This window comes from Parasteatoda tepidariorum, chromosome 5 (genome assembly GCF_982258835.1).
Source record: "Parasteatoda tepidariorum strain Cologne lab strain chromosome 5, Ptep-v5.0, whole genome shotgun sequence".
Classification (NCBI taxonomy): Eukaryota; Metazoa; Arthropoda; class Arachnida; order Araneae; family Theridiidae; genus Parasteatoda; species Parasteatoda tepidariorum.
Window position 1 is genome coordinate 10,469,400 of NC_141759.1, and position 10,202 is coordinate 10,479,601.

Consider the following 10,202-nt stretch of genomic DNA (forward strand, 5'->3'; position numbering starts at 1 on the left):
ATTAGTCACACCAATTGTATCACGTGTATGCTTGGGTCACATTTTGTTATGATTATGCAATATTTCTTTTGTATTTTTTATTAAATAATCATGTGAAGACTCTTGAGTCAATGAAAAACGAGTGAACAAAAGAGATCTTATTATGAGCAGTAAATATATTTTATTCAATACATGAAATGCTGCCTTTTCCTTACATTGAATGATCGTTAAATACTAAGGATTGTATAAATATATTTGCACTTACAAACTATAAATAATTTATTCGGATTTCTGTTCGCAATTTTTGCATTTTAACGTCTTAATCACCAGTCATTACATTGTACATTTAACATCAAATAAAGAAAATAGGAAAGAAACTGAACATTGATTCTTGCAAAGCTTTTTATTTATTCAACGTTCATTAATTAATTAAAAAAGATGATCATTCAACAATTAAGGAAATACATATTTCTAATGAAAAGGCAGAAAATCAATACATCGAATAAAATATAATTACATACCCTTTTAATAATCTTTTATTATTTCTTGATAAGCTTTGATTTGAAATGAGCTTTGATTCTGGAAATGAGCGCGCCATTTTCTGTTCTGCAGACGTCTGTAAGAAGGACAGGGAGGAGGCGTTACTCATTATGATTAGTATACTGCGCATGCTTGAAAACATGCCTTGAAGGGTCATCCTGTTTCCTGAGGATTCACAGGCATCCTCACGCTATACACTACCTATACTCGGAGAAATATTGTGTTGTGAAAATTGTAGTTGGTCCTCAGTCTAACTGGCTCTCTTTGACTTAATTTTTGTTTTGTTTTAGAGTTCCAAAATGACACGTAAGTTACTGTTTGGTGTCATTTGAGTAATACTTTAATTTGTTAATAAATATTATTATATCTATATCACCTTTCAACGTTTCCTCATATTACAATTTTTGCCAGCTTTTAAATGAGATGCATTTCAAAGAAAAATCTTATTATTTTATTTTTGAAATTATCAACAGCAAACATAATTTCATTTATAACTCTTTTGCAATATTATTTGGATTACTGATATTTGAAATGTTAGCTCGTACAAAATTTCATCAACCGTCAGCAATAAATTTCTTAGCATAAACTAAGCATAAAATTACATTAGTATTATTTATTATACTGCTTTGTAATTTATCTTTTTGTTCTAGCATTAGATATTTTTTTCCTTTTTATCTTTAATTTATTTCGTTGGAGAATAAGGCTTTTTATTGCTAGTGCCTACCAGTTTACTGGATAAAATTGAAATCTGATGTTTTAATTACTGACTTATAGAATATCTTGATGTCAATGATCTTACCCTATGTTTTTTGTTTACTTTTTTATTTTGGATCATTGTGAATATTTTTGATTTAATAATGCAATTCTTGTCATTTGACCTACTTTTTAAATTCGTCAGAGATATTTAAATTTAATCTCAATTTTATTTCTTAAATTGAGTCATTACATATTTTCACAAACTGAAGTACATTTTAGACTACCTTGTGGATGTTATTATCTGACATCAAAAAGTTTCAAGCAAATCTTCAGAATCAAACATTTTTCTTCCATTTATATAGCTATTCATTTTGAGTTGGATATCTTTATCAATATGTATGGTTAATTATTTTAAAAAGCATTTCTTTATCAAAGGAGATATTTCTGTATCGTGATCTGTGGCAGAATAATCGCCAAGTCTTGGCAACTTCTGGACAGCGGCTCGGCTCGTGAGAAATTTAAAAAAAAAAAAACATCACAGAAAGCGACCAACTCGAAGGGTATAACTTGTAGCCTCCCCTGGGGAAACATCTAAAACTTTTTTTTTTTTTTTTTTTTTAATTTTCCCATTTAAAATCAATTTGGAGATTGTAGTTGGCATGGCAGATCACGATACAGAAACATCTTCTGAGCTTTATAGTTCTAGCAATTAAAACTAAAAGAATTATGCTGGTGTTAATTGCCTTGCGTGTATGATTTTTATTCTTACAATATTTTTATCTTTTTCGTGATGCTATCTTGCACTATTTAAGTATAACTCTACATTAAAAAAAAAATTCTGAAATGCTATATTGTTTTTGCCATTTTTGTCTGGTATCAATTTTGAACCAATGTTTGATTATTTATAGTCAAGTAATGTTATTATATTGTTACCTAGTTTTTTTTAAAAAAAATTTATTATAATTTTTTTTAAACTTTTCCCATAAATTTGGTTTATGTTGCAAACTTAGTGTGTTTCACTCTTATAAATTATCTTACATTTATTAATTGAATGTTTGCTGTTAAAAAAATTTAGCAAATGAAAGTTTTTTATTTTTTTTAAAGTTAGTGAAATTAATGTAAGATGCATTTCTAAGGTTAATTATCTCTTTTTTACTTTTTAGGTATAATGTATTTTTTATGGTTATTGTCAGTTAATGTTAAAAACAAGCACATTAAAATTGTTATACAGTGTTAAAATAATCATGTTTTTTGCTATGAGTAGTGCCATGCCTTCTGTAAAAATACCTCCCTGCTGTAGAATTTAGATTGCGAAACAATTTTTTCAAAACTGTAAAAATAACCTTATGTTGTGAGGATAAGGCTCTATGACTGCAAGGAAAACATAGCATCTAATAGGCAATTTATTAACTTAAAATGATGCTCTATGTCAGTGAAAGAAAACTTACGGTTTTTCAGATGAAGTTTGTTGCACAGTTTATAACTAAAAAGAAGTTAGAATAAGATTAATGATACTCAAAAGTTAGAATACAAATTATACTATTTAAGGTCGAACAACAATATTCTTTTTCTTCTATTTTATTCCCCAATAAATCCATGAATTCTCTTTGCATGGCTTTGTAAATTAAATCTTAATAAATTCTAGATACTTCTATATTACCAGCAGCAACTGAGGTCAGGTGGCACTCTTGACAGCTAATGTTTAAAATAATGGTGCAAAAATTGAAAAGGTCTAATAAGTGAAAATTCTGAGGACAACTTCCAGTCAGAGCCTGGCTAAGGCAGGGGCATATGGGGCAGTTGCCCCGGACCCCCAAATCGAATGGAAAGTTTATTTTACATTTCCTTCTTTAATGAACTTTTTTTAAACAAAATATCTAAACATTGTAAAATCTGCTAGTTTTATGTTAGCTTCTTCATTAATCTATCGTATGAACACAAAAAATCTATACTTTGTAAATCCATAGCTTTCTAAGGCGGAATTCGGCTAAATTTTCACAATTTGGTAAATCAAAAACCTGTATTTTCACATATCACAAAATGCGATATGTTTACAAAAAGATGGGCTTCTGATTGACTTAATTAAGCCATCCTAATTGCGAAAATTTAGCTTAATTCCGCCCCAATGGCAGCAAGGATATAAATTTTTTGCAGCTAGGTGACAAAGTTAATAATCAGAGAACTGCATTCGGCATGATGGACATAGAATTGTCAGAAAAGAATAAAATGGACAAAACGATACCTCCCCTGACCATTGAAAGAAGTAAAGTACAGTTCTTTATTAGTGATTCAGAGGGGGCCTCAAAGAAGTTTTGCCCCTTGCCCCAATTAGGCTAAATCAGTCCCTGAGTATTGTTAATATATAATTAAGATTTAATGAGTAGAAATTTTAAGAAACGAAAATGTGCAGTTAAGTAAACCCTCAAGAAATGAAAAAAATTACTGCTGACTGTGATTTGTGAAAAATAGAGCCATAAACATTAATTTCAAATGACATACCCTTCCTAAGAAAGGCACATAGAGGGGTTTATATCACTTAAAAGGGACTTAAAACCAGACAGATGTGCAATGTCTCATGATAACAAGAAAGAGCATATAAAATAAAAAGATTTTTCCAAAAAGAATGTGTGAAACTTTGTAAAACAATAATAATAATGATATTTTTCTGTGTTTTTAACAATATCAAATTGAAAAATTTCCATAAAATAAATTGAAACTACTACGAAATTGAGGATAAATAAAAACATTTTTAAAAAAATAAGTAGATAAAAAGCAACATTGCTGTCAAATTGGGACAAAAACATTTACTGTTACTCGTAAGCGTTCTGGTTATAGAGACTACAATTAGAATAGAATCATGAGTGACAAGTATATTTATTACATGTTATACTTATTTGCATAAAGTTGATGCCAGTGCAATTTAACCAAAGTAAACTGTTATAATTAACTCGAATTTTAAAGTAAATGTGCATTCTAAGCTATGACATAGTATGATAGCACAGTATGACATGCATTAGACAACCTTACTTTCTGTTGACAGATCTTATGTTCACCCAAAATAAATAAACAAATTCCAAAAGTAAGAATTCAATTAGTAAGATCGGTAAACTAGCACATTTAATATTACAGATCGATCGAATGTTATAAAGTAGGCTGGTTTTTAAATTTTGGCAAGTTCCAAATAATTGAAATCAAACGGTACTTTTTACTTAAAAATGTTATTCAAATTGTATTTTCTGAATTTCTAGAATTATGCTCTTTATTATTTTGTTTAATGTATGCTGATGCTTAGTGTACAGGCTAATTCTTAAAGAAGTATGCAGTTTCAATGTGCTGTAAATAAAGAACAATGTAAGATATATGTTACCTGCAACGGAATTGTATAGGATTGTTTAAAGTTTTGTTACAAATGCTTACAGATGTTCTCTGTGTTACCCCTTAATCAGTGAACACGCCCCGAACTAGTAATCCATTTTTTCCTAAAATTGCATATTAAGGTATCTGAATTAAGACCAGTGTTAGTGATTAATTCCACTTAACTTTTTGTCGATGAAGCAACATTCTGCATCTGTTGGAATGTAAACTTGTTTGCTTTTCGGAGTACAGATAATCTCAAACACACAGATCAACACTTAAGATTCTCCAAATGTAAATGTGTTTTAGGCTGTGTTGAGAGCAATTCAGAACCCTTCTTTTTTCAAGAGCAAGTCACAGGAGCAATTTTTTAGAATTGTTTACTCTTTGATTAATGCCTCATTTGCAGGACGACATTGAACGCTTCTTTCTTCAATTGGATGGTACACCACCACACTGCTCAACATGCAAGATTACCTTATGAATGTCTCCTTCACTGATAGATTGGGGGAGCCACAGAATACAACATGCCAGTTACTCAATGACCAACCAGAAGTTCTGGCCCATTACCTTGTGATTCCCTCCTGTTTATCTAGCAAAGCAGAAATAGTGTTTCACATCCACTATAAATGATGACTTGATTCAAATACCTTAAAATGCTTTTGGGTGCAAATGGGTTGTGTCTAGTGATTAAGAGGTCACATATAGAACATTTTCAACTGTGTCTAAAAGAACTTAAAATAATCCCATACAATTTTGTTACAGGTAACATACAATATCTTATATTATTCTTGATTACAATTCATTGAAATTTTATACTTCTCTATAAATCACCTTGTATAATGTATTTAAAAACTGATAAGTTTTATAATTGAAAAGACAAGAAAAATATATGAGACTGGGTTTGGATTTAAAGAGTAAGACCAAAAGGACTTGGGGTGGAGGAATTGAGAATTTTTTGTGAAAGTTGTAACTCGTAAGAGTTTTTCTTTTTTTCATATCAGCTATTCCAACATGCTTTAACTCCAATAATAGCTTCTTTAAAGCTTTTTTTTTTTTTTTTTTTTTTACAATTTTAATGAGCAATTTTTGTAAAAACAAGATTTTTATAATTTATTCTCAAAATGATTTATCTTGAAAACAACTGCATACTGTGTGTTAATTGTTAGTGGAAAAAAATATAGATATTGTGTGGGCAGATTGGCTTTTATAAGGTTTTATTAGTGCAGCATTACTCTTAGCCTGGTGGTTGTTATGAAATTGAAGGTAACATATTAGTAAATAAATAAATAAAACTTATTTTCCTCAGACTCAAGTCAAAAACATATGCATACTTTACAGAAATTACTGTATACATTATTTTTGTATTAATGATTCCATTTTACTCCAAATATCATAATTTATTTTTCCATCAACAAGCTCAATAATGTGGTTTAAAATTTAGTGTCGGTAACATTGTATTATGTATTAATGTGTAGGGTTAATTAAAAAAAATAAAATTTTGATTTACCATGAAAGAAGTCAAAAAAAAAATTTAAATGTAACTTTCATTTACCAAGAAGATATTTAAAATACACAAAAATTTTCAAATTGCAAACTTTCAAACTATAGATCAGTTCAAGTCTGTTATGTGCCATATTAAGATTTAAAAAGTATCTTGTGTAATTAGTGTTGTTTAATGTGAATTTTTCTATCATTACTGCTGTTATATGATCTTGTTAAAATCTAGTTTTTATATGATCTGCTGTTATGTGGCGTTGTTGTGCTTTTGCCTTATTTTATCTTTGATTAACACATCAATGGAAAACTCAAAACTAAGATTGGAGTAATTTTAATGCTTAGAGAAAATATTTTATGCGGCTTTTAAATTTTTTCTCCAAAGTTTAATTTGACCATATTATATTAATATAAAAGGAATGGGTATTGCAGTTACAGCTAAGTGTTTGCATTTTCAGGTGGAAATCAACGAGAGCTTGCTCGACAGAAAAACCAGAAAAAACAAAGTGAACAGAATAAAAAGTCTGGTGCCAATAATAAGGATGGCAATAGAGGTTTAACGTTAGAAGAAAGGCGTCAAAGGTAAGATTTTGTATTGGAAATTTCGAAAATATCTTTCCTTTTCACTTGAAGGAAGTACTAAAAGTTTACTTAAAAGCGTTAATAAATTCATACCTCATTTTTTATTTTGTTTTTAACTGATATCAATTGAAGAAGATATGCTATAGACTAAAATCACATCAAAATAAAAAAAAATTTCAAAATTATAGTGCAAAAGCTATTTCTTTTTAAAGGTAATAGATTGCAAATTTTACATATTTATGTATAATAAAGCAATAACTAACTAGTATATGACTCACAGTTACATATTTTAGCTATAGTATTAGTAATTCAAAAATAGCATTGCAGATCTGTGATAGAATTAATTATAAAATTGGAAGGTAAATATTGAATCTTTCCTTCTTTTTTCATCTATCTTTTTTTTAAAAAGAAGAAAAGGAAACATTTAGTTTGCATAACGGCCAAATATTTCAACTAGTGATGTAACGAATAGTGATGGGGCTGAATACTTGCTTTTTAAAAATTTCTCTTTTGATAGTAATTTTGTAATTAAAGTAATTTTCAAATTTTAAATTAAAAATGAAATAAATATTAACAAAATTGCTTTTTTAATATTTGTATAATTAAAAAAATTTTAACAACTTGATTTATTTTTTGTAATAATTTAAATATCTTGATGCCAATAACAAGGCAATATGGCTTTTATAAATCTAAATAATTAATAATAGCATATTTTAGTTATAGTTATACTTGTAATTTATATGCTGTTTTATTTAAAATAAGAACTCATTACTACTGTTAAATGTATTCTTAACTTTCTTTTTTGTCAGAAAAATTATTAAAACCCAGAAAATTAAGAACTTTTTAAAAAGTTTCACTTTTGAAATTTTAATTTTGTAATTAAACAATTTTCAAATTTTAAATTAAAAATGAAATAAATATTAACAAATTTGCTTTTTTAAACTTTCTATATTTTAAAAAATATTTGTATTTTAATGTAAAAGATTCCAATGCTTGTTTAAATACATATGATGATAAATTTGCAACAAGAAAACGTTTTTATTTATGTAACATTATTAAATACACTTATGTATTATACAACTTAAATTGAGTAAATGATAGATTTTCTAATAATTAATGCAGCGAAATGTAACCCTGCAATATTCATGATTAAATATATTTAAAAACACATTTGAAAAAATTTCTTTCTTTATTATGATGAATTTATTCAGCCAAATATCTAATAATATTCATATTCAGCTGAATAACTTCATTATTCGGCCGAATAACTTCAGTAGTCGGCTAAGCCGAATAGTGGCCGAATATTCGTTACATCCCTAATTTCAACTTTATTGTGAATAATTTCTTTGACTTGTAGATTTTAATATTCTTTATGTGTTTTTACATTCGAAATCGGCTCACAATTTGCGTTCGTAAGAGTTTAAAATCTTTCGTATTTTTACATGTTCTAAGCCCCGCACGTTAAGATTTATTAAAACTCCAATATCGCAATTTGTATTTTTTAATTTTGAAAAACCAATATCAGTGATAAATATTCAAATGATTTTAAAACTCCATATCGCAATTATCTTAAGACCTAAGTTTTTTCTTAAATTAGTTACTATTATGGTGTGATATTCTCCATTTTAATTTTAAATTGTAGTTCAAAAAATTACATTAAGCGTGCAAGACGTATAAATTGAAATCCAGTTTTTGCTCGTAAAATTTTCACATACTGTCACAGATACCCAATATTTTAGTTTTAACAACAATCTCACAATTATTACTTGAATCATAAGCTTTGATGATCACATACTCTCAGGAAACTTTTGACATTATCACTGAAAATGAACAAAAAGATCCCAACTTGCCATGCATTCAACCACCAACTTTTAAAAAAATTCAAAAGTTATTAAATTGTAAATGAGTACACAATAATTTACTAATCTGCATTAAACCGGGGCTTAAAATTAAGAGTGATTGGTTCAGGACTATCATAAAAGTAAAAATGAGATAGGGTATGTTGGTTTTTTTTATTTTTTAGTTTTTTGTTTTGAACTGTGTTTTATCACAAAATAGCATATTTTGTTGTAACTGTAAGCATTACTCATATTCTCTGAATTGTAATTTTTCATTTAAATTCACTGAAATAACTTCTGTTTTTTTTTTAAATAATATTTTTTAGATACTGGTCCTTTGGCCCAATGACTAAATTTCTTTAGTTTCTACCCTTGATTAAACAATAAATTATTATTTTTCTTAGGGATGCTGAGCAAATGAGGCTTAAACAACAGAAAGCCCTGGAAAAACAGGGTCAGCAGCAGCAGAAATGTGCGTAACGAATCTTAGTATAATGTGTGTGCATCTGACTATTCTGAAAAATTTTTAACTAATGAATGCATTTTAAATAATAATTATTTTTCAACGCCTATGTGATTTGATTTTGTCTGTCTATATGTTGACTGCAATAAACTTTTCTAAGTAAGATTAGTTTGAGATGTTTATTTTGCTTTAGAGTTGAAGTTTTTTAAATTAAAATAATACATGTAATAAAGTTATCAAAACAATTTTATGTTTGCTGGATAACTGCTAAAAAATCAACTTTGCTAAAATACTAGCATTTTAAGTATTGATAGCTTTTTTGTTTTACTATCTGGCTTGAATGCGCAGGAATAAAAACAAGAAAAATGTAAACAAGGCAGCAGAAAAAAAGTTTTCATGCGATGATTAAAAATAGGGTTTCCAATTTTCTATGCTTTTGGTGAAAATCTTCTTTCTGGTGGTAAAATTTCCATTTCACCTTTTTCTCATCCCTATTTAATGAATGAATTTAATATTTGAAAAAACTGTATTAACATCAAGTCTCATCCACTAGAAGTTCAAAAAGAAAATGTATTTGAATTTGAGTGGATGAATAGGAAGTATTTTATTAACGGTTAATAAAAATTCGAACAAGATATAGGGAGAGTTGTGAAATTTTCATAGGAATTGAAAAAAAGGGACTTAAGGTAGCACCGACTTCCAATTTAAAGAGCATTTAGTGATTTGAAGAGCATACATAAGTGCTAAGTATTTAGTGATTTGGGGAGCATATATAGAAATGCTAAGTGGGAATCGGAGGTTACTTTGAAACATATCAAATAACTTAATAACAGGACTAAAAAAATCTAAAACTTTTTACTAGCCGCACATTTTTTTTTATATATGCAAATTAATGAAAATATAGGATAGGGATGTACTATTTACGGGAAAAAAGGAGCAAAAGCTACATTAAATTTAAGTCATCAACAACGTTTAGTTTAGGTATAAATCAGAAATATTAAAGATTGTCAATAAAGAAATATTAATATTATTAACAAGGGAGTATCGAGCACAATCAAGTATTAATGGAATAAATGCAAAGCATTATTAATAACTGAAAAATAATGTTCGAATTATAAAGTACTATCACCACGTCCATGCCCTTCAACATGTAACATGTTGAAACAATGTTGCATACTTTTTCATTAATTATTTTCTTATGCCCAGAGGTTTTTGTAAACTTTAATTCTATCAATGTAAACCTTACTATAGGA

General features: G+C 28.0%; 1 protein-coding gene across 1 annotated transcript; it reads left to right on the plus strand.

The window, feature by feature from the left end:
* The first annotated feature begins 688 nt into the window (after nt 1-688).
* Nucleotides 689-9,117, plus strand: LOC139426388 (modifier of protein aggregation 4). Its single transcript, XM_087163402.1, has 3 exons — nt 689-825; nt 6,525-6,648; nt 8,891-9,117. Exons 1-3 carry the CDS (start codon nt 819-821, stop codon nt 8,964-8,966), a joined length of 207 nt encoding a protein of 68 aa, XP_087019528.1. The 5' UTR covers nt 689-818; the 3' UTR covers nt 8,967-9,117.
* The last annotated feature ends 1,085 nt before the right edge of the window (nt 9,118-10,202 follow it).

What these genes read in the sequence shown, in the direction of transcription:
- LOC139426388 (XM_087163402.1), top strand. An exon ending in TTAGAAGAAAGGCGTCAAAG is followed by an intron (nt 6,649 to 8,890) that starts GTAAGATTTTGT and finishes TATTTTTCTTAG; the next exon opens with GGATGCTGAGCAAATGAGGC.